Genomic DNA, 23251 nt, shown 5'->3' with positions numbered 1-23251 from the left:
GGCGGGGCTGGTCAGGGAAGGCGGAAGCCTCCAGTCTAGGGCTGGCGGCAGAACCCGGATTTCGGAATTCCACGTTCTCCGGAGCGGGGCGCTGGGAGACGGCGGGTGGGAAAACCCGGCGCCCGGAAGCCCTGGCTTTCTTTGACGCAAGGGCTCGGGACGCAGCCGCCGTCGGCCGAACGCCCGGCGAGGAGCGACCCCAGACGGAGCCTCCGGCGTCCGTCTGCCTCCACCTCGCCCGGTCCCGGAGCCTCGGTCCTCCCCGCCTCCCTCCTCGTGGCCATGGAGTGTCCGCACCTCAGCTCCAGCGTCTGCATTGCTCCGGACTCAGCCAAGTTCCCCAACGGCTCCCCGCCACAGGGCGGCTGCACGTGTGGCGGGGTCGGAGTTGCGTTCGTTCACGGACCGGACAGGAGAAGCGCTGCGCTCCGGGCGCAGCTTTGTCTGGGCTGCGGGGATCGCGGGGCGCCTGTCCGCCGCCTGCTCCGGCCCGGCTTCCTTTCTCAAGCCCGCAGGCTCGGGCAACCCGAAGCCCCGAGAGGCGCTCGGAAGCTCGGGCGGCTGAGGTCGGAGTCTTTCATCAGCCAGGGAGGGTGAAGTTTGAAAACAAGCTGCGGGCTAAAAAGCTCCGGAGACTGAGCCAACAGCTGCTTTGGAGGGGCGGTTCGAGTTTGCCTTTCAGATTTTTTGGTTGTCTGCAATTGCGTTGGGATTCCTGAGTTCGTGTACTGTAAAACAGTTGTTAGGTTCTGTAAGGCTTTAGTAGCTTAAGGATTTTAACTCCTCCCGGCCCCTTGGAAGCCCCAGTGCCCTCTCATTGTCTCCTCTAGCGACTTCTTAGGATCGCACTGGCCACACGCCTTTGATTACTTCCTGGTAGGGCCCTGGTGCCGCAGCTAGAGCCTTTGTTTATTAGCTTTCAGATGATCACTGGGAGCTTGGGTTGTGATGTAAAATTTGAATTGTGCACTTCAAAAATCTTAAGTTCATTTGAAGAAGTATAGAAAAACGGCTATGGTACGATTTAGCTGTGTGACAATTCTCATTGTCGGCCAGAGTTGGGAAGATAGTGTAGAGAAGTCCTTAACACTTCTGACAGGTTACTTAAGTGGTGATTATTTCCTTGGAGAAAAACATAGGTAACGCCACGAGGAAAAATACACGTTAGGCTAAGGAATACGAGCAGAAATAACTGCGGTTTTCTGGAGCTCTCAGACGTTTGATGCTTTGCTTTGCCTTTGTAAAGTCGGATATCTTTTTCTGTATGAAGCTTTTAAACGTTAACCGGCTAATTAGTTTCACAGTGCAGTGATGCATTTCTTGTGTGAGGATGCAGAAACTTGTATAAATTAGCTCTTACCTATAGATATATCTTCAACAGTGAATGTAGAGTATGGAGCAACAAATAAGGTGTATGCATTGCTTTATGAAGTGGTTGGTGGTACATTAGCTATAACGGTAGCTATAGCTATGGTGCTATAACAGTAACTTAATTCTTTCCCCAAAAGAGATTGAGGCGAGGGGGAAATCAAAGTAAACACTAGGAAAAGCCTACCTCAGGAGGAATGGTGAAATTACTCTCGTTCATGTGTAGTAAACTATAGGAATACAAAGTGAAGAATTAGCACACTTCTGGCTTTTTCTAGATAAAATCACATCAAACTTAAAAATGGCTTCACTGGGCACATGCGTCTAAAAAAAATAAAAAGAAAAGAAAAGAGTTATGCAAGTGGCAGATATCCTGTTGTGAGTCAGTCTTGTCTTTCAGGGAGTCCACTTGACTGTAGAAGAGATGCAGAAAATTGATCATCTCTTGGGGAACTTAAGTTAAAATGGAGCATAATTGAGAGACTTGTGCTGATAACAAGAACAAACTAGTACGTTTAGCCCTAAGAGAGGGGTGATTTCTGTCAGGGGGTTGGATGGCATCTTTGCATCTTGCAACAAAGTTTGCCACTGACATTACTTTGCAAGCTTGGTTCTAGTCACTTGCTTGGATTTGTAGAACCAATGAAGCTAGTTTTGCAACTTTGTGTTCGGTTTTCTTTTGTCCACAGTCTGTGAATCAAACCCAGTTGTGCGGGCCTCCCATTTTAACCTGATGGCATCCATTCCTTGATATAATCTAGTGTTATTGTATTAAGCTCAATCTTGTTCTTGCCTGCCTGATGTTTCAGTGATTAAATGATTAGTAAATCTGTGAGTACTTAACAAAGTCATCATCTTGGAGTGTTGTTATGTATTCTGGTATTTTTCTCCAACACCCTTGAATATATTTCTTTTCTTTTCTTCTTTTTTTTTGGGGGGGGGGTATGGGACTAAAGGGGAAACCAATGTGTTGGATAATGCCGTGACTGGGTATTGAGTCTGATTACATTCTTGTTAAGGAGAGGAAAATCCCTGTTTTGGCACTGGGACAATAAAAATAATGCCCTTGCCTTATTTTCTTTGGGAGCTTGCAATTACACCACAGTGAGACAGCCAAACAAATTGCAAAAGACCAATATCCTAGGCTCTACTAGCTAGCAATACATCCTTGACAAGTAGTTCTCTTTCTTAGAGTATCAGTTTCATTATGTCATCTGTTAAAAAAAATAATAATAATATTTCACATTTACTTCATAAGTTGCTGTTGGGATGAACAAGGCAATTCTTTGCGAATACTTTGAGAAACTCCTATACGCCATTCAAGTAATAGGTGGTGTTAACAGGTGAGAACATCTTTATAAAGAGGACTCTGAATAATTAAATATCTAAAGCCCATTAAATGGGGCCTAGAACAGACTGGCTTTATGCTAAATTATGCTTTGCAAGGAGATAACAGAATTCAACAAGATGTGGGGGGAGTAAGAAGTAATTATACTTCAAAATTAACTTGAACTTCTTATCCGTGGAACACACTATGTGTTAGGTTATGTAATTGTGTACTACAGTGGTTCTCACACTTTTTGTTTTCAGGACCCCTTTACACTCTTGGGATTGAAAACCCAGGGGGCATTTTTTTGTGTGGCTTATATCTATTGATATATGCCTTGTGAGAAATTAAAACTGAAAAAAATTAAAATATGTATTTATTAATTTACTTACAAATAACAATAAATCCATTACTGTTAGCATAAATGATAGCTTATGTAAAATGTTTTTCAAAACAAAGATTTAGTGAGAAGACTGTCAATATTTTACATTTTTGCAACTCTTTTTAGCTTAGTGAAGACAGCTGGATTGTCATATCTCTTCCGCATTCAGTCTCTTGAGATATCACACATCATATAGCTTCTGGAAAACTCCATTGCATGCTGGTGAGAGAATGAGAGTAAACAATAAAAGTAACATCAGAAAATAGTTTTGACCTCTAGACCCCCTGAAAAGGTCTTGTAAACTCTCAGGAGTCCAGGACCATACTTTGAGAACCCATTGGTGTACAGCTGAAGTAACAGCTAAGGACACCTGCTCTTATCAAAACAGCTTTTAAAAAATTAGAGAAATCCTTATAGCTTTAAGGCTAGCAACATTTGTCTTATAGAGACTTGGAATTTTTGAAATGTATTAACTTGGAAACATCCTGGGGTCCAGTAGTTCCTTGCTCTGAAAAAACTTACGGTTTAATCTAGTTGGGGAGAGACAGGAAGCTAACTGGTTAGAAGATAAATCCATGTTGTGGTTTAAGGTAAATGTTGAAAACAGCAATCTCCTAATAAGGTAAAAGTTGATTTATGTCTAATCTTTGCCAAAGGCATTCTAGTTTTAAATGAAAAAATTTTAAATAAAAACTAGGACATTCTCTCAAGCTTTTTGTTATGTGCACATACCAGATGTTATTTTCAGAAGCTGGAGGCTTGGGCATTCCTTATTTTTGTGGGTAAAAGAGTTTAACCAGTGGCAAAACACAGGGAAAAAACAGAAATTATTTTAAAAGATGCCTTGAATACAACTGTTTTAATAACTAAGGAAAGCCGGAGTTGCATTTGGACTTCAGGAGTTTGGGTTAAATAGCCAGTTAAATTGGAGATATTTTAATAGCATAGGCATGAGAATTTTTCCCTGATTAATTCTTTAAAGAGTTGAGAGTGCCTCTTTAAGTTTTCAGTACATACTTGCCCTCATATTACTCTACCCCAGAAAAATAAGTGTAGATCAAGTAAGTGTTCTGCAATTTTGTGTGATTGGAGATAAACCCATTTTTTAAAAGAGCCATTCAGTACGATAATATGATGAGGTGCTGATTGTTGGCTGTCAGTAGTAATAAATTTGTAGTGGGCTGATCAGCTTCTGATATAGGTAAGAAATCACCTTGACGGAGTGATGGATTATTTTGTATCATATTTCTCTCACAAACCTGCCTTTAAAGAAGACTTTTGTTTCCTTTGTTTGCCCACTGGACTGAATTTTCTAGATAGGACCAGTCTTTGTTCATCATTAGATCAAATGTATTTACTGCTTTTTAATAACATTCTATGATGTATTAAGTGCTTAGCACTTAATAGGACACTAAGTAAAGATTGCTTAATAAATGAAGGAACTTTCTTCCACTTAGATCGTGGCTGGAATGGTCTTTAACTTTACGCTGAAAATAAATGATCTTTAACTTTTGTTGCAAAGTAAGTGAGTTTCCCTCCAGAATGCTTCACCAGCCCTCACTCCCAGTATTTTTTTAGTCAGTGAACTTTGGCGGGATTGTGAGCAAATGACCATCTGCAATGTTGTTACCACAACGAATTTGTATTCTTTTGACATTCGGTGTTTATAGACGGGCAGGTGGACATTTTAGTTGTAAATGTGAATGGGGCAGTTAAAATCAGTGGACAGGTGGTACTTTTTCACATTAATTCTGAACATTAGTATTTGAATTTTGTATGCCTTTCTGAAGAATATACTTTTGGGGGGGTAATATTTGTAAAGCTTAAGTCAAATGGGGTTTTCTTTCTAGATTTTCTGTCAGTATTCCACCTCCACCCCATCCCCTAGAACCTTAAAGCAGCATCAGCCTATTTCCAGAGTCTCTAAATAATTGGCGATGGATATGAAAAACCAGAAATTTAGAATGTGCTCCGTGTGTTGTTTGAAGAGGCTGCAGTCTAGGGATTGAGCCTAACATTTTGCTTTTGTGAAAAAGTTTTGACATATTGATCAAAAATTATTTCCCAAATCACACACTTAATAGTACATGGGTACTTCGAAAAGTTCATGGAAAAATATAATTGAAAGACAATACATATCTTTCCATGAACTTTCTGAAATACGTTTGTATATAAAGAACAACCCTCATGGCCTAAGCAGAAGAAAGGATGGGGGCTGGCCAGCTGTCTTAGTTGATTAGAGCGTGGTGGTGTAACCAAGGTCAAGGGTTCGGGTCCCTGTACTGGCCAGCTGCCAAAAAAAGAAAAGAAAAAAGAAAAAAGAAAAAAGAATGGGGTTGTGGGGAAGAATTCAGACTCTTTGGTTTGGTTTCCTATTATTCATTTGTCCTTAAAATAATTCCTTCTCATCATTGTTTGCTTTTACACCATTAGCCTTAGGTTCTTATAATATCCTACTTTTTCCTTGTTGAAATTGATGCAATTTCCTTTTCTACTGGAATATAAAAGATTAATTTTGGATTCTTCAAACTACGTTTAGAAATACTTATGTTTTTATAGTGTTTGTAGCTTACTAAGCAGACCAGTAGTAATTTAATTTGTAGCTCAGTGAGCAAATTCCTGTTTTAAAATTTAATTGAGTCCCTCTTCCATCAGAATAATTTACATGTACATTTCCCCCTAATCTGCTGTTTTTTCTTTTTGAGCTTTTCCCCACTTCTTGAGCCTGTTTTGTATATTTTTCCCTCTTTGGAAAGAAAAGGTCTCCTTTGATTAAGCTGCAGTTTCCTACCTACCTACATGCAGGTTTTCTGTTCAAACTAGGCATTGGAATAGATTTAGCAGGTAGTTTATCAGTGTTTGAAGTGGATAATGAATACTTTTTAATATATTTTAGTGTTTTATGTTTATTTAGAGCCTCTTTAGGAGAGCAACTGCACTTTTAGGTGTTTTAGTAGAGCTTTCCTGAACAGATGGCTTAGAAGGAAGTACTTTGATAGGTTCCCAGTAGGGACTAGTCCTTTTTGAAGGGTGTGTTTGTGATGAAGCTTACCTTTATTGACAGTTTAGAATGCTGAGAACAGTATTAACAATAGTAACAGCGTATTCATCTTACCTAGAATTGCCTTGTGCCAAGACGGCTCAAGATGCTCTGAGATTTCTGTATTGTAAAAGTCTGTTTTGAGAATGTAGGTGTTAGATATCTTTGAGATTGAAAGGAAATTCACCTAAAAATTGTTCATTGCAATCATATCTTACCAGTCTTTTGGGGTTGTTGAATGAACTGTGGCTTTGAAACTTGTAAATAGAGATCATCTTTTAACTGCTGTGGGTCTGCAGATGTTATCATCTGTAGTAATTCCAGATGTTTTCTCATCTGTTAGTTTCACTGAGTAGGAGAACTGAGAACAAAATAAAGTAACTTCAAAGCAGTTGCTAGCATTTAATTCTGACTAATTTAATTAACTACCCATCCTTGTAGTTTTTCCTGTTTCATAGATTATGAAACTGAGACAAAGGTTAAGAATTGCTTAAGATGCTCTGGGATGTTAAAGATAGCCCAAACCTTAAACTCAAGATGCCATTCAAACTTTTTGGTTGACTTTTTAAAAGCAGGGACTTTAATTTGTCATCTGGTAACTTTTTTTTGTTTTGTGTTTTCTTTTTGTTTTTCTGGCAGCTGGCCGGTATGGTGATCCAAACCCGTGATCTTGGTATTACAAGGCTGTGCTCTAACCAGCTGAGCTAACTGGCCAGCCCTGTCATCTAGTAACTTACTTGATAATTTAAAGGACTTAAATTTTTGTAAATATGCTTGAAATAATTCCTTTGAAGATTTTTGATGTGAAAATACATTTTAAATTCCACTGGCATTAATTACTACTCTGACCCAGTTTATTGATTAAAGTGCTGGCAGGTTGGAGCAAGGAATTGGCAATATAATTGGAAGAAAACAGCTGCTATGAATGTCAACTTTGTTACACTTAAGAATTTCAGCCTACGAAAAAAATTATTACTTTAGTTGGGACATAATAAATCTTCTCAATATAGCTATTGATAAAATGCTGTTAGCTTTTAGTTATTTTAAAAACATGTTTTAGCTGTTGAACAGCCCCCTCCCCCACCCCACCCCCATTTTTTCATTTTATTTCTGGTGGAGGAGATTCTTCTTGGAAGTGGTTTGCATGGAGAAAGGAGAGGATTTTTAAGGTATGGAATTTTGCTTTTGCCTTTGAAACTCAGAGGTTATTTGGAATCTTTGCTTTTAGGCAACGTACTTTGTTGATTCCAATTAGTTATGTTCTAAGATTTTCCAATTGTATCTCCTGTAAACGTTAATTGTAGTCGTTAAACTGCAGAGCTTAAAACAGATTTCCCCTCTTCTTAAGATACACTGAGAAGTATATATGTGTGCTGTTTACAGATGTATAAAATTCAGACGAGATTAGGAAGGTAATTTCAGGTTTTGAAAACTACTATTGAAATTAAACTTGGACATTGAAAAATGAAGCTTGTAGTTAGAAGTGTTTGTGTTAGCTAGATGCTTCGCAATTAATAAATGCTAGCTAACTTAATTTTATGAGACCTTTTGAGGAGGGAATTGAATGTTTATTTTTAAGATAAACCCGCTTGTATCTTTTAAAAGATATTATAACCGCTGGATTTTATCTGGAGACTTTGTACTCTGCTTTAGAATTGAGCACCTCTATCAGTGAGCTGTTTTCCATTCTTGAGTAGAATGTTCTGTCCTGTGATTTTTTCTTTGTTCTAGCTGGGTTTAAGAAAACCTTCCTTGTGGAAATCTGATTGCCTGTTTAACCTGCCCTGAAGACGTGATCTTATGGACTGTTTTTGTATTGTCTCATCACCAGAGAAGAGCAAGCTAGCAATTAACTATTATATTCCTGCAGGTTTAATTTAATTGATTATAAGATAGTACGCTTATTGTTTTAGCTTCTTAATTTTTATTTATTTATTTAGGTGGCTGGCCAGTAATGGGGATCCGAACCCTTGACTTTGGTATTATAACACCACACTCTGACCAACTGTGCTAATGGGCCAGCCCTGTTTTAGCTTCTTTAAATCTTTGTCTTTACTAACCAAGCTCAGGTTTTCTTTTTTAAATAATAGATTATCATCTATTCCTTAGTTTTGGAATATTTTTGCACAGTATTGGGATGTTAATATTGTGATCAAAGTTTTTGAAGATGAAGTTGAAATTTCTAAGAAACAGATTTCTGTGATAGAATGTATAAATGATAATTTATAGATAGCATGTTAGAAAAATATTCTAATATATTAGACGTTTTTAAAAAGAACTCTGTAACTTAGAGACCACAGAGCCAACACTTACTGATTGAGCAATTTTAAGTTTTAGTTTCGTATAGTATAAAATGTCCTTTGAGATTAACTCTCATTTCCATGTGAATTATTTTGGATGTTAATAGTGAGATACTTTAGCATTAGAGAAATTACTCTATAACTAGAGGATCGAGCTTTACCTTAGGTGTCTGAAGTAGCTGCCAGAACTCAGCACTCATGCCATGAGAATTTAATTCTGAAAGCTTAACTGCATATGTTTCATTTACTCAGTTTGAGTGTTTTGTTTGTGTAGAGTCTTTTTAGAGATTCATTTAAAAATATTTTCAGTTTTTTCTTTGAATATTTAGTAGAGATTTTTTTGGAAAATGTGGGTGAGATTTGAAAATCATGTCTATTGATTGTTTGAGTGTTTTGTTTGTGTAGAGTCTTTTTAGAGATTCATTTAAAAATATTTTCAGTTTTTTTCTTTGAATATTTATTAGAGATTTTTTTGGAAAATGTGGGTGAGATTTGAAAATCATGTCTATTGATTGTAAAAAAAAAAAAAAAATCCAACTCTTGGTTTTTGTTAAATTAGAATGGCTATTAAAAAAAAACAACTATTAAAGTAGTTAATGCTTTTGGAGTTTTCATAGTGTTCTTATTCGTTTATTACTAATTTCTAGAATATTGGTTATCTAACCCCTTAGGCAGACTATAAGTATATGCCCAGTTTGTATTTTTTTCCTTTCTATATTTCTTCATAAATAGTTCCATTGATTTTTAACAGAATAAAGAGTTTCCCAGCCCACCAGTAAAAACAAACGTGGTGAGTTTTTTTCCACTTTGTACTTTATTTAGTGCTAACCTTTATTACATAACCACAAAAAACTAGGAAGAGAATTATACAATGCAGGTATTAAACGTGTTGTTTTCTGAGGAAAGTCTTTGATATTGAGAGGTTCCTAAACCTCTTTATTATTTTATTTACTTATGAGAGGGAGTGCTTCCTTAAAATATATATAAGAATCTTTTCTTATATTGCATATACTTGCTGTTGTTTTGAAATAATAGTTGTGTGGTGTTTACATTTATGACTTAATTCATTTCTTTTGAAGTGCCAATTGTTAACCATGGATTTGCTTATTCAGGTTGTTGGCAAAAGCATGGAATTGCGTCAGATCTTGTTATATTAAATAAATAGTAATATTAGATGTCACAACTTTCCTAAGTGATTCATGGCTTTTGTTTTCATTCTTCATATAATCAGCTTCATAGGGGAAGTTATTTTTAAAACAATATAAACTCCTAGTAGTTTTTCTGTAGGTATTTGCATCTGGTCTCCCAAAGGCAAAAGTGGCCCATTTTGGCCCTGATTAGTGATCCGCTTTGGCTTTAGTAGTTTTGATTCTTCCCACCACTATCCTTTTCCCTCATTTGGAGGCAGGGGGCACAATTCCAGTATTTAAGCTGAAGACTGATCGAATAGATTATAGCATAATAGCCTTATCAGGGGTTTTTCAGCAAAGTTGGTCTGAACAAATCTCAGTTTGTGATAGAAGGAATAATAAATTTGTTTAGTGCATTACAGAGAATATGTTGTTTCCATTTGATGTTGAAAACTAATTTCAGAAATCCATTTAAAAATAGAGTAAAATGCTTGAGCCAGTGGGAGGACCAGTCTTAGGGATCTGAATTTGCCTCTGTATGGGAAGTCAGCAGGACCAGATGCCCTTTCTTTTCTGGCTCTGTAGGTGTCTGAATCTGTTAACATATAGATGACAAATTTTGGCCAGCTTCGAAATTACATTTGCTAGTAGAGGACACATACCATTAGCTCTTCAAATTAGCCTTGCAGTACAGGGAATTCAGTAGGTGCCTGGCCCCAAATGGTAAATTGCTATTCTAATTTTTATGCCATGTAGTAGATTTTAGACATATTTTTTAAGATAAAAAAATGGTTTGGGCGATTTTATGAATTGGTATGATTATTAAATCAATTTACCTTTTAAAGACAAATTCATGTTTTCAGAAAAAAGTAATACATATATAAAAGTAAGTCACAGTATCAAAGGGCTTAAAATAGAACAGCACTGTCTTCCTTCCCCTTCACCCTCCATCCTGCTGTCCACAGGTGACCTCTTTAAATTCTCTTTAGCTTTCAAGCTCATATTAACTTACATACTTCGAAGTTATACACTATTATTTCTTAATATACCGACTTCAGGCATTATCCCTTGATAGCTTGCTATGGTAAATGAGGCCTTTAGTACCACTGTTCTCTCTGTCCTTCTTTCCATTTCCCAATATAGTTAGATCACAAATTTTGGTTCCTATGGTGATTAGTTTTTCTTTCTTGTCCAACATCTTATTTTTCCTTGAGTTGATAATTGTCTCATTGGGGCTGGCTGGTTAGCTCAGTTGGTTAGAGCGCAGTGTTATAACAACAAGGTCAAGGGTTCAGATCCCTGTACCAACTAGCTGCCAAAAAAAAAAAATCCCTCATTAAAATTGTTTGGTTTATCTTCTACACATTTTCTCCTGAATGTTTCCATAAATCTGTAAAATGTCTATGAATATTGTTTTCAAGCACTTCAACAGATTAGGTAATCTCATATAGTATTACTTTTTTCTGAAGACCTCCTTCCCAGAGCCCTCTGTCTTCTGCTCCCATTTGAAATAATTCTCTCTATGGTACTGGACAGCTTTTATCCTGTGATTTCCTTTGCTGTTCTCTTGAATGAGTATTCGATCTCCCCTTTTCTGGATCCCATGTCTTTCTTTTTCTTGATTTATTACATTGTCTTGCTAGAGTACATCATTTAGCTCTCTTCTCATCGGAGGCAAATTTTCGACCCCTTTTTAGTCTGACATTTTTATTCTGCCTTTATACTTGATTGCTTGGCCGAATATAGAATAATAGTTACAAAAGAATTTTTTCTTAGAGTTATAAAGGCATCCATTCTTTGTTCTTAGGCTTCCAGTGTTGCTGTTGAGAAAGTTGATGCCTTTCTGATTACCTCCTTTATATATGTCCTTTTGTTCTTTTTCCTGGAAGCTTTTATGGTATTCCTTTATCATTGGTGTTCTGAAATTTCTTGGCATGGGTGGTTTTTCTTTTATTATTATAGGTACTCAAGGGGCTTTTCAATCTAGAGATTCACATCCTCAAGCTAAAATAAACTTTTTTGTATTATAAATTTGATAGTATGCTCCTCCCCTCATACTTATGTCCTCTAATTTGTTCTTTTTTCTTTCTGGACCTGCTATTAATTGAATGTTGGGTGTCCTGAGTGGAACTTCTACTTTTCTCATCTTTTTATTTATTTGCCTTTTGATTCTGGTTTCTGGGCTATTTCCTTGATTTTTTTCCCCCCACTCCTTCTACTGAATTTTTTGATCGTCATATTTTTAATTTTCAAGACCTCTTTCTCATTTTCTAACCATTCCTTTCTTATACATCCGGTTGCTATTGTTTTGTAGTCTCTTATCACTCCAGCAGTTGAGAGTTTGTTTTGAAGTTCTGTGCTCCAGGTTCCTCTTTTCTTTTTAAAATGATTCTCTCAGAATGGAGGTTTTCTTTAACAGTCTTTTTTGTCTTGTCTGTCCTTGCATATGAGAGTGAAGCACTAAAAAGTTCTGTAAATGGGTGGGGCTTGTCTACAGTGTGTTTCACTTTGAGGTGGGGGAGCAAGCCACCTTCTTTATTGGAGGAAGACACAGATGTCTATGTGAAGAATTTTCCTAGCGCTATTTAGTTTTCCAGTCTTCTTTCTGGGGGCTGCACATCTGGCTACTGGGGTTCTGACATCAGCATGCAGGAAGTTCCGTGTTCCGTACAGCCCTTGGGTTCCTGTCCCATCATTCCCCTTGCTGTCTGCTGTGTCCTTGTGCCCAGAGCTCCATCCCATCTGCATTTCTCTCTGCTGGCACTTACACTGTATCTTCATGTGCACTACTAAGATTGTTAATTCTCCTCTACCTTCTTCCTTACTTCCAAATATGTGTTGAAATCTTTTGTCTGTTCTGGACTTTGCTTTTTTCATTTAACAGTGTATTCTGGATATCATTCCATGTTTGTAGGAATTTTCCTTATTTATTTTTTTTGTGTGCGGATGTGCCACAGTGAATTCAGCCAGCTTTCTATGTATGGCATTTAGGTTGTTTCTCATATTTTGCAGTCACAAATAATGCTGCAGTTAATATCCCTGTACAAATATATTTTCGTACTATTGGGCATCTTCAGGGAAGAATAAAAATATGACTTTTTACTAGTCCGAGCAGTAATATGTGTATTTGTGTGCCTGTTCCTATCTTTCCATCTCCTGTGGTCTTACTGTTCTTACGGATGTATTCAAAGCTGTTGAAGTGAAATACTTTACTGTAATTTTTTTTTTCCCCCTCTCTGGGAATTCTTGAAATCAGAGAGCTGGAAGTGGCCTTGGAAATATTTTTAGTCAAGTAGTGGCTAGTCATATGCTCTGGGTCAAGGTTCATTTTAAGCAATTGACTGTTCCTTGTACATACTCATGCTTTTTTACCACCTGAGTGCTCAACCCCAGCTGTTTCTGGTACTTTTCCCTTACTTTTAATTCACATTAGTTTCCTTCATGTCGAACTGCTGACTGGCCGCTCCCTGAGGTTATAGGATGGCAGTAGGACAAGACAATTATATGGAAGGTAGAAATAAGGATTTCAGCATTCATTTTCTCTGCTAGGTCTTAGAGGAATGATGATCATGAACTGCACATCCTGAGAGGAATGACATCTTGGGTTTCCAGAAAATGCTGCTGGTTCTCTCAGGTGATTGATGACTTCTAGTCTTCTGTTCCAACAAGTGGGCATTGGAGTAGAAGGGAGATGACCTCCTGCATTGCCAGATAACCTTGTAAAAGATCAGATAGCATGGCTTCCCATTAGAGGGGCCATGAATTGATTACATTTATGTTGAGGTAAATGATCCCCTCAGCCTAGGGGTGACCTGAGCCTCAGGCAGATCATGTCTGACCCTGAGAAGCCTCTTCAGATTTTGTGCGTGTGCCATACAGATGTTATCTTCTGTGCATGCCCTGACATGGAAAAGGTTGGGAAGGTAGGCTAGAGCACAGTCTTAAAATTAGCCTTTGAGAGCCAAGGACATTGCTACTTAAAGAGAACTAGGTAATAAATAAGATGGATAAAGAAGAATTGAATTGTTTAGGGTAGAAATTAAAACCTACTGGTCCATAAAACAAGCTGATAACCATATCTTAAATCCAATGTAATTTAAAATCATTCCTATTCACTTCTTTGCTAAAACAAGTTAGAAATTAAAATGTTTATTAAAATTGCATGGCCAGTAACCCCATTGTATTGGATATTGGAATATAGAACAGTTCACATTGAGAGCTTAGCGTCTGAGTCTGAATTTTGACATTTTCTTTCATTGCTATACAGGTAAGTTACTGACAGCGTAATAAGTGGAGCAGATACCCAAGGTATATTTTGGTTGATTAGATTGGTGAACCAGGATTTAATATCTGTCCTTAATACCTCTGATTTCAATGTATTTTAGTATGGTTTTGACACTTGAGTTGCTTCTATACTTGAATGTTTTATTCGAGTAGAATTTTAAATTGTCTAAATCCCCTCACACATCTCTCAACATGTGCTTTTAAAATGCATTTTATTTCCTGAAGTATGTATTTTACATTAATATGTACATTTTAATGATTCTGACATTGATTAAGGTGGTTATAATAGTTATATCAGTTTTGAAATAAGCTTATTAAAATTGGTCATTTTATTTTATTCACTTGATGTTTTGAGTATAATTTAGTTTTAGGTCAGGTATAGGAAGAGTTTCTGAGGGATTTTTGCTGACTTTAATGGGACTTATGTATTTGGAATTTTTGTGTGAAAAGAAATTGTCAGCTGCAATTCTTTTTTAAAGAGTGTAAACTAAAGAAAAAATTCTAAAAATTATTAATCATGGTATATGTGGACATCTGTTAACTGCAGTGTATATAACAGCCACCAGCATTAATTCTTGACAGCTATTTTATTCTTTTAGATATATTTTTTAAGGGAAAGGAACTGACATTCCCCTGAGTGCTTTGTTTGTTAGGCCTGTGCTATACACTTTATATAGTTTGTCTCATGAAATCCTTGCCATAGCCATATGAGGTAGTGATGGTATTTGTCCCGTTTCACAGTGAAGAAGCAGGCTCTGGAACCAACTGTAAGCTTAATAAAAGAATGGTAGAGCTAGAATGTAAACTTAAGACTGTTGGTTCTGAAGTCCCTGCTTGGTTCATTATGTCACATGATCTCTAACATGTTTATTTTGAGTCTGCAGAGTAACAGTTAAATTCCAACAAAGGCAACCCATTTCGTTAGGTATATTTTTGCATAAGAAAAGGAAGGAGTTCTTTTGGCATGGTTGGGGGTCAAGGGCAGGTGATCAGATCCTTTGCCTTGTTCAACCAAAACAATGTGGAGCAAAGTTCTGGTCACTGCGCCCCTTCCCTGCTGCTGGGCCCACCATGGAACAATTTGCTAGGAACTTTAAGAGAAAATTGTGAGTATTTCCTCAGAAATCTTGGGATTCTGATGTGGCTCTTGATCCCAGCTACAAAGGTCTGGGATCAGGCATTACTGGTGTGATGGAAACCAAGTCAGGCTGGCTGAGGAAAATGTCAGAACTCTTGGGGTAAAGATAGAATTGGAAACAGAGATGGAGTAGGATGTTCTGAACTCTTACAATTGTTCAGAGGCGGTTTTTCAAGTTCAACCTTCAGTAAAATCTGAGTTCCCCAAAATGCTTATTAAATAACATAATCCAGAGAAGCAAAAGGAATGAAGGATAAGGCTTTGTAACTTTTAACAAAGAGGAAAGGAATTCCTGCAAGTGCCTATGGAACTTTCTTAAAGATCTTTACCCAGAAATTGGGGTTTCTGTGGAAATAATGCTTTTTAAATTTTGAAGGTTTTAAACCTGCTATTTGTTACCAAGTCACTGTTTTTATGATATAGGGCAACATTAGGAGTGATGTTTTAGCTCAAGAAGGAATTAGGTTGTCCTGTGGTAGTGGTAGCACATCTGGATTTGAGTTATTAAAATATTGATATAATACTGAAAGGGATAATGTTAGCTTAATTGAGGATAGACGGTCATGTCTTTACTCTTACTACCTCTGTTATAGAAGGAATAGTCTAGTTTTTGGATAGTTCTGAATCATATTAGGTAGAACCTCCTGAAGTTCTCATCCTCACTTCTACTAAATAACAGTGTCAGTCATTCCAGTGAATTGTTTAGCAGGTGTGGATGATGCTATATCATTGATACCCTTCCCCCTGTAGGTGGCGTTCTGGTTATCTATTGCTGCATAACAAACTATGCTACATCCTGGTAGTTTGAAACAACCATTTTATTTTGCTTATAATTTTGTGGGTCAGAAATTCAGGAAGAACTTGGCTGGGATTGTATCAGGTGGGGTACCTGGGGATGGAGCATCTTCCTATTAGGTGGCTTCTTAATTCACATGTCTGGTGCCTCTATTCTCCTTGGTGTCTCTCTGTCCCCCTGTGGTGTCATATTTTCCAGAATCTGTCCACACATAGTTTGGGCTTCTTATAGTATGTTGGTCTCAAGGTAATCAGAGTTCTTACATGGTGGCTGGTTTCTAAGAGATAGTAAGAGGAAGCCGGAATTTCACAAGACTTGGACTTGCAAATCGGCACAGAATGACTTTTGCCATATTCAGTTAGTCAGAACGGTCACAGAACCTGCCCAGATTCAGGAAAGGAGACATAGACCTCGCCTCTTCATGGGAAGAGTGGGAAAGAATTTGTGACCATCTTTAATCTACCACAGGACCGTTCAGCAGAAAGAGAAGAATTGTTATGAGAAATGCTGAACTATGACTTTACCAGCAAACAATTTACTTGTCTAATGATTCAGGAGAGGTGAATTCTGCCTTGGCCCTGAACTCTTGGTTCTGTGATCTTGGCCTTGTGTCCCAACTTGCCACTGCTGACCACTTTGGATTTGGTGCTCATGCTTGGTCTCCTTCCTCAGTATTTGTACCTCTGCTGAGTCTCCCAACCTCTTCCTTGTCTCACTCCTTTGTCCCTGGGTACCTCCTTTGGCTTTTTATGAGAACTCTCCTGTTACCTTGTTCCCTGGGAACCCGATACCCACTCCTAGAATGAGCAGCATTGTGAGGGAGGACAGACATCAGACAATGATTTGGGCTGCACTCAGGCCACTTTGGCACCTTTGGCAGTTGCTTAGTATAGCTTGATTTCTTCTTTTCTGTACTACACTATGGCTTGGTTCTTGCTCTCTTTTTGTGACTTTACCAACTCCTTCCCCCAATAATTTCAGGGGACTCAAGTTAAAGATAGAAGAGACCGAAGAAATTTTCACATAGACTAGGCTGTGAGTGTGCAGTTCAAAGAGTATGGTATATAGAAGATTACATGCTTTGCTCTTAAACATCTAAAAATGTCATTTGGAGGGTAAGTTTGGTCAGTCTGGAATATATTTCTACTTATATGTACTGGAATATCTGTAGAAAAAAAATATGTATTTTTTGGCAGCTGTCCAATATGGGGATCCAAACCCTTGACCTTGGTGTTACAAGACTGCGCTCTAACCAACTGAGCCAACCAGCCAGCCTTATAGAACTTGTGTGATGATACTGCCCTATCCTGTTTCAAGAGGAATAACACTTTTACTATGGGTATTTTCATGGTGTGTGTGTGTGTGTGTGTGTTTTAATAACAGCTGCAAAATTTTAAAATTTCCATTGATTATATTTTTACTCAGCCATAGAATTGTAATCTTGGATTTTGGTTTAACTTATCACTCATGCTTAAAAATTTGTAATAAGTCTATTTCATTAGGACAACTTTGTAATAACAATATCTAAATTTAAAATATTTTAAATTTAATCTTTACTATAAAAGATGTACAGTAGTCTCTCATCATTTGTTGGGGATACGTTCCAAGACCCCCAGTAGATGCCTGAAACAGTGGATGGTACTGAACCCTATGTGTACTATGTTTTTTCCTACACATACATACTGCTGGACAAAGGGATGATTCACATCCCAGGTGGGACCAGGCTGGACAGAGCAGGACTGTATCAGATTTCATCACGCTGCTCAGAATGGTGCACATTTTAAAACTTACGAATTGTTTATTTTTGGAGTTTTCCATTTAATATTTTTGGACTGCAACTGACCACAGGTAACTGAAACCACAGATAAGGGAGACTACTGTAATGTTTTCTGAAAAACTTCAAAAGGTATGGTTGAAAGTGAAAGTAGGTCCATGTGGCTCCAATTCCCATCCCATTCCTTTTACATAACTGTTAACAGTTACTATATATCTTTCCATGCTTTAAAAAATTTATATATAGGTATATAATGTATGCATAGACACAGAAACACATAATATGGTATCTATTTAAGATGAAAGTAACAGTATTCTGGACTTACTGCTTTACAACAGTGTGTGCCTTCAAACACTGTGAGTTTGAGTTCCAGCTGTGTCACTTATTAACTTAGCAAGTTATAGCTCGGTTTCCTGACCTGTAAAACAGGCCAAATAATAGTATGTACCTCATTGGATTGTAGAGGATTAAATGAAGTAATATTCATAAAGTGGTTGCAGTAGTGCCTGGCATACAGTGTGTACCATATATATGTTAACTAAATAAAAATACATTATGCTTTAAAAAATACATTATGAATTTTTTTATGGGTTGCTAATATTTTTAGAGTGTGTACTTTAAAAATTGTGTATGTGAAGAGGGTTCTGCGTCTTACTGTTGTAGTAGTATGTTTGTCTACAATGGTTTTGAACAGTGATTCCACATACTTCCTATCCCCCTGTTGCAGTGAGTTGCTTTTATTAATGGGCAGTGTGGTGGGAATGTGTTTGCCTCGTAGGGGTGATGGGAGGCAGGAAAAAAACCTGAAAACCATTGGTTTAAATTACACTACATTAGCAATTAATCTTTTTTTTTTTTTTTTTTTTGTGGCTGGCTGGTATAGAGATCCAAAATCCTTGACCTTGGTGTTACAAGGCTGCACTCTAACCAACTGAGCTAACTGGCCAGCCTGGCAACTAATCTTTTTGTTAAGCTTTTAAAGATTTTTTTTTTTTTTTTTTTTTTTTTGGTGGCTGGCTGGTATAGAGATCCAAAATCCTTGACCTTGGTGTTACAAGGCTGCACTCTAACCAACTGAGCTAACTGGCCAGCCTGGCAACTAATCTTTTTGTTAAGCTTTTAAAGAAAATTAGATGGAAAGTAGAGTTGGAAGAATTTCATTTATAGGGAAGGATGACATGTTTGTTTCATCTAAGTTTTGCCAGTCCTTATCATGTTCTTTGAATAATTTTATAATTAGAGGGAACATGATCATCACCTACTCTTCATTTGCAATGAAGAAATAGACCCAGATGTTCTCACTTCTATTGCTAGTTAATGGTAGAGCCAAGACTAGAATCATGGTTATCTAATCCTCACCTTTCTGAATTCTTGAGATGATAAAGAACATTTTCTCCCAGTTGAAGCAACTACTGAATAATGGATGCACAACAAATAGCTTACCTGTCGGTGCTGTGTGCTTGAACTATTTTGTGTGTAGAGACAGTGACAAAAGCATGATGTTTTGTCAAAAAATTTAGAACCCCAGAAGAATTGTTGATAGAGCTTGAATATCAAATATACTCTATTACTAGGTTCTATGTAGTGAATACTAAGAGGATATTGAAGATCAGTAGTTATGTACAAAGAATGATATATTCTGTGTGGATGCCATTTTGTCTTAAGAACTCCTTGTCTTAGGAACAAAACCTGAAGTCATTCATGTATAAATAGGCCTCTTTTAAGCACAGAATTGCCTAGTTTTCTTTTTTTTTTTTTTTTTTTCCCTTTTTGTCTTGTGACCGGCAACAGATTGCAACCCTCAGTGTCGCGCCCGTACCGGACCAGGACTGGCAACGGGATCGCAACCCTCGGCGTTGCACCCACCCCTCGCTCAGCCAGTGAGCGGCCGGTCTGTATGTGGGATCCGAACCCTCGGCGGGAGCGCTGCCGCACTTCCCAAACGGTGCACTGTAGCAGCGCGCCACCGGGCCGGCCCAGAATTGCCTAGTTTTCTGCCCTTCTTTATTTCTCTTGATAAAGGAGCAGACTACTGTTCCCTTCACAAGAATAGCAGGGGGAAAACCACTTTGAGTCTGTGGATTGGATTATTTAGATGGCTTCCCTCTTCCCTCTGCCTTCCATTCTCACTACCTGGTCCAGACGAGGTAAAGCTTTTGGGGACTTTAGGAAGAAGACATGCGCCTGAGGCCTGTTTTAGAGGCTGGGGCCCTTCACTCCTCTTCACTGACCACCATATGTTGTAGCTTCTACCTCTGGGACAGTTGGGCTAGCTCAGCAGATCAAGATTCTCCATTCCCTCTACACAAAGGGGCCCTCCTGCCAACTTAAAGAACTTGAGGGTGAGGTGTGCAGAGGGACAGAGGAAGGTCCTGAAGCCATTGGTGAGGAGGAGGGGAGTGAACAGAGCCTAGTTAGTGCCAGCCTCTGGTCTGAGTTGCCCAAGGGCTAAGAGATGAGACACTAAGGTCAGAGTTGGAAGAACCCAAGCTAATGGGAGAGATTCGCTGGAGGAGAGAGGATCTTAGTTTGAGGAAGTTTTATAATCTGAGTGAAAAATGAGACTCCACTTGTGAGATTCCACATGATCCTGCTATGGCCATGTGTAGCAGTGTGAGAAATACATTGCATGGCTTCCTTTTCCTTGTCATTACCTTGAGGTGTGATTAGGTGTATTAAGGAACTTCCACAAGTTGCCCTCTTTATCATTCTCTTTCTCTCAAGTACCAACATTTAAGATTAAAAAAATAAATAAATAAAAAAATAAAAAACTTTGGTTTAATATTTTTTTTGTTTTGTTTTGCTGAATAGATACTATATTCAGAGCTTAAAAATATATATATATATATATATTTTTTGTCTTTTTCCGTGTCCGGCAACGGATCGCAACCCTCAAAATCCCCCCCAAACCCGACCGGGACCAGCAACCGGATCGCAACCCTCGGCGTTGCTCCCGCGCCTCGCTCAGCCAGTGAGCGGGAACCGGTCTGTATGTGGGATCCGAACCCTCAGCGGGAGCGCCGCCACGCTTCCCAAGCGGTGCACTACAGCAGTGCGCCACCGGGCCGGCCCTAAAAATATTTTTGACTGTGGTTTTATTGTATATGTATACATGAATGTATGTGTGTGTTTGTATATAATGACTATTTTAGCTATATGAGAGATCTTCAAAAAGTTCTTGAAAAGATTTATATTATCTTTTAGTTCTATTTTTCTTTTCTTTTTTTTTTTTTTCAAAAGATGACCAGTAAGGGGATCTTAACCCTTGACTTGGTGTTGTCAGCACCATGCTCTCCCAAGTGAGCCATGGGCCAGCCCTAAGTTCTATTTTTCTGCAAACTTTTTGACGTACCCTCATATTATGTTTCATGTAGTTTTATAGAAGAGCGTGGAAACTTTTAATACTGTTTCCATGGGAAATGTATTCATCCTATAGACAAACTTTTGAAACTCATGTGTCCATAAATTGAAACTATCTTTTGTATAAACTATTTCCCCTAAAAGTGATTAAAATAGTTTTAAGATTATCTGTAGCATTCTTTATTCATGCAATGAGCTGTTCTATTCTTAACAATAATTGAGAGTTAAAGTTAAAGCCAATATTGTTCATTCTACTGTATTTTTCATTTTACTGTATTTGTCTTGGGGTACATTAAGAGTTCTTAATTTGGATAAGGTATGCATAAACAAAGTGACTGTTCCCCAAAGCAATGCCATTTATTGGCTGGGATTGTACCCTATTCTCTATAGCTTTCTAGATTTCAAATGTTTTTCTGGTGTGAATGTGTTATGCCCTCACAGAGTACTGTCATTTAAATAGCCAAGATGACTGTCCTATCACACATTGTCTTAACTTCCTTACTGTAAATGTTTATGACAAAAGAAATTGGATTTCTTGACTCAGAAAGTGAAAGGGTTTTTTGGAGATTTATTAAAAGGCAGTCACTTGTTTCCAATGTTATGGGAAGTTATTACTTTATTTCCTTTTATTTTCTCTCCTCCTCCTTGTCTTCAGTATGTATGCATCTACTTACTATCTATGATCCCTGACTTACGACTTACAATTTTTTGGGCAGGGGGGCTGGTAAGGGGATCGCAACCCTTGGTGTGGTGTTTCCTGCACCGCGCTCAGCCAGTGAGCGCACCAGCCATCCCTATATAGGATCCGAACTCGCAGCCTCGGCGCTCCCAGCGCCGCACTCTCCCGAGTGAGCCACAGGGTCGGCCCATGACTTACAATTTTTTTAACTTCACAATGGGTTTATTAGGATATAACCCCCATCGTAAATCAAGGAGTTTCTGTATTTATTTTGAGGTGCAATTTGCATAGCATAAAATTAACCGTTTTAAAGTGAACAATTCAGTGACATTTAGTGCATCCATAATTGTACAACCACCACCTCTGTCTAGTTCCAAAACATTTTCATCACCCCAAAATAAATTCCATAATCATTAAGCAGTTATATCCCATTGTCTCCTTCTCTCAGCCTTAGTGTCTTTTTTAAAATCTGAAATTGAGAAATTTAAAAAAAAATAAAACTTTCTGACGTAATTGAGATATAAGATACACTGTTGTAAATGAAATAATGTGAAGAAATGCATTCATATACTGATATTGGGAAAATGAGATCACAAAGTTATGTGTACTTTGTGTATGTTTACAACTATAAATGGGGAAATAAAAGAACACTTGGTAGGAAATGCATCAAGCAAAGTAAGTGATTTTTCTCTAGATTTCCTTTTCCTCTATATTATAAAGGAGGAAAAAAAATTCATCATAATTAAAAAAAAAATCTCTGGATAGTTAAAAATTTGAGCCTAAACTTATTGAAACATAATTATTTATTTCAGGATAATATTAAATGTCAACAGTTTTTTCTCCCAAATTGAGTTACAATGTTTAATATTTACCAAGAAAAAGAGGTTTGCTAGAAGAACAAAATTAAAATAGTCATAATTTTTCAATCCTCCAATTATACCTCAAACCATGAATACCTGCTCAAGTAAGCTGTGTTCTAATGTACTTTTTATTTTTTAAAGTATATTTTATTGGACTTGCTCTTCAGACTATAAAAACATCATATTTTTGTTGCTACAAGCTAAACACCACAGGGATGGGCAAGTAAAAAGCCAATGATCTCACCTCACAATAGTCTTCTCATGTACCTGCCTAAAATAGTTAACAGGTATTTTTCTAGGCCTTTCTGTTATGCAGGTTACATGCACAAATAACAGAATTGGACCCAGTTGAGTCAGAAACTCAAATATCTTCAAGGATGGCCATGGCAGTTAATGTAAATGTGTGAATGCACTTAAGGAAGCCCAGGGCCTTTGGCTGACTGGAAGGGAATTTTACCACTCAGAGCTTTCTTATTCAGAAGTAGTTAAATCCCTGTGCTGGCCAGACAGGAGAGCTCTTTTATTTCCCCCTACCCACCTCTCTCATACAAATACAGAATGAACATAGTCAAAGATTTATTTAACTTATTAATGAGGGAATCAGTAGGATGGTAAAGCTGGTTGAGCATTTGGGAGCTGAATGTATATATATAGAGAGAGACACAGAAGAAAGAGCACTGACATAAGATTGCTAGACTAGGTACAAAATTGGTTAATACCCTACAGGGTAGTAAATCCATAATCTTTGGTGTCTGCTGAACAGAAGTTATCTATGTGAAACAAAAATCTACAAGTGTACCTGTAACTTCATAG

The 23251-nt window shown here is 37.7% G+C and overlaps 1 protein-coding gene across 3 annotated transcripts in view; it reads left to right on the top strand.

Moving 5' to 3' along the window:
- USP3 (ubiquitin specific peptidase 3) overlaps window positions 1-23251 on the top strand; it is an 83179-nt gene that overhangs the window by 666 nt on the left and 59262 nt on the right. The window contains exon 1 of one of the 3 annotated variants that reach the window (XM_008568863.1): window positions 13146-13181. The exons of the other annotated variants lie outside the window; for them this stretch is intronic. Coding sequence (XP_008567085.1) covers window positions 13163-13181 — 19 coding nt within the window. The 5' untranslated portion in view covers window positions 13146-13162. Of the gene's footprint in view, window positions 1-13145; window positions 13182-23251 lie in introns of those variants that run through there. 3 annotated transcript variants of the gene reach the window in all.

This window comes from Galeopterus variegatus, unplaced genomic scaffold, assembly GCF_000696425.1.
Source record: "Galeopterus variegatus unplaced genomic scaffold, G_variegatus-3.0.2 Scaffold448, whole genome shotgun sequence".
Classification (NCBI taxonomy): domain Eukaryota; kingdom Metazoa; phylum Chordata; class Mammalia; order Dermoptera; family Cynocephalidae; genus Galeopterus; species Galeopterus variegatus.
The sequence above is the reverse complement of the archived record's forward strand: the minus strand, read 5'-3'. Positions and strand labels throughout refer to the sequence as shown.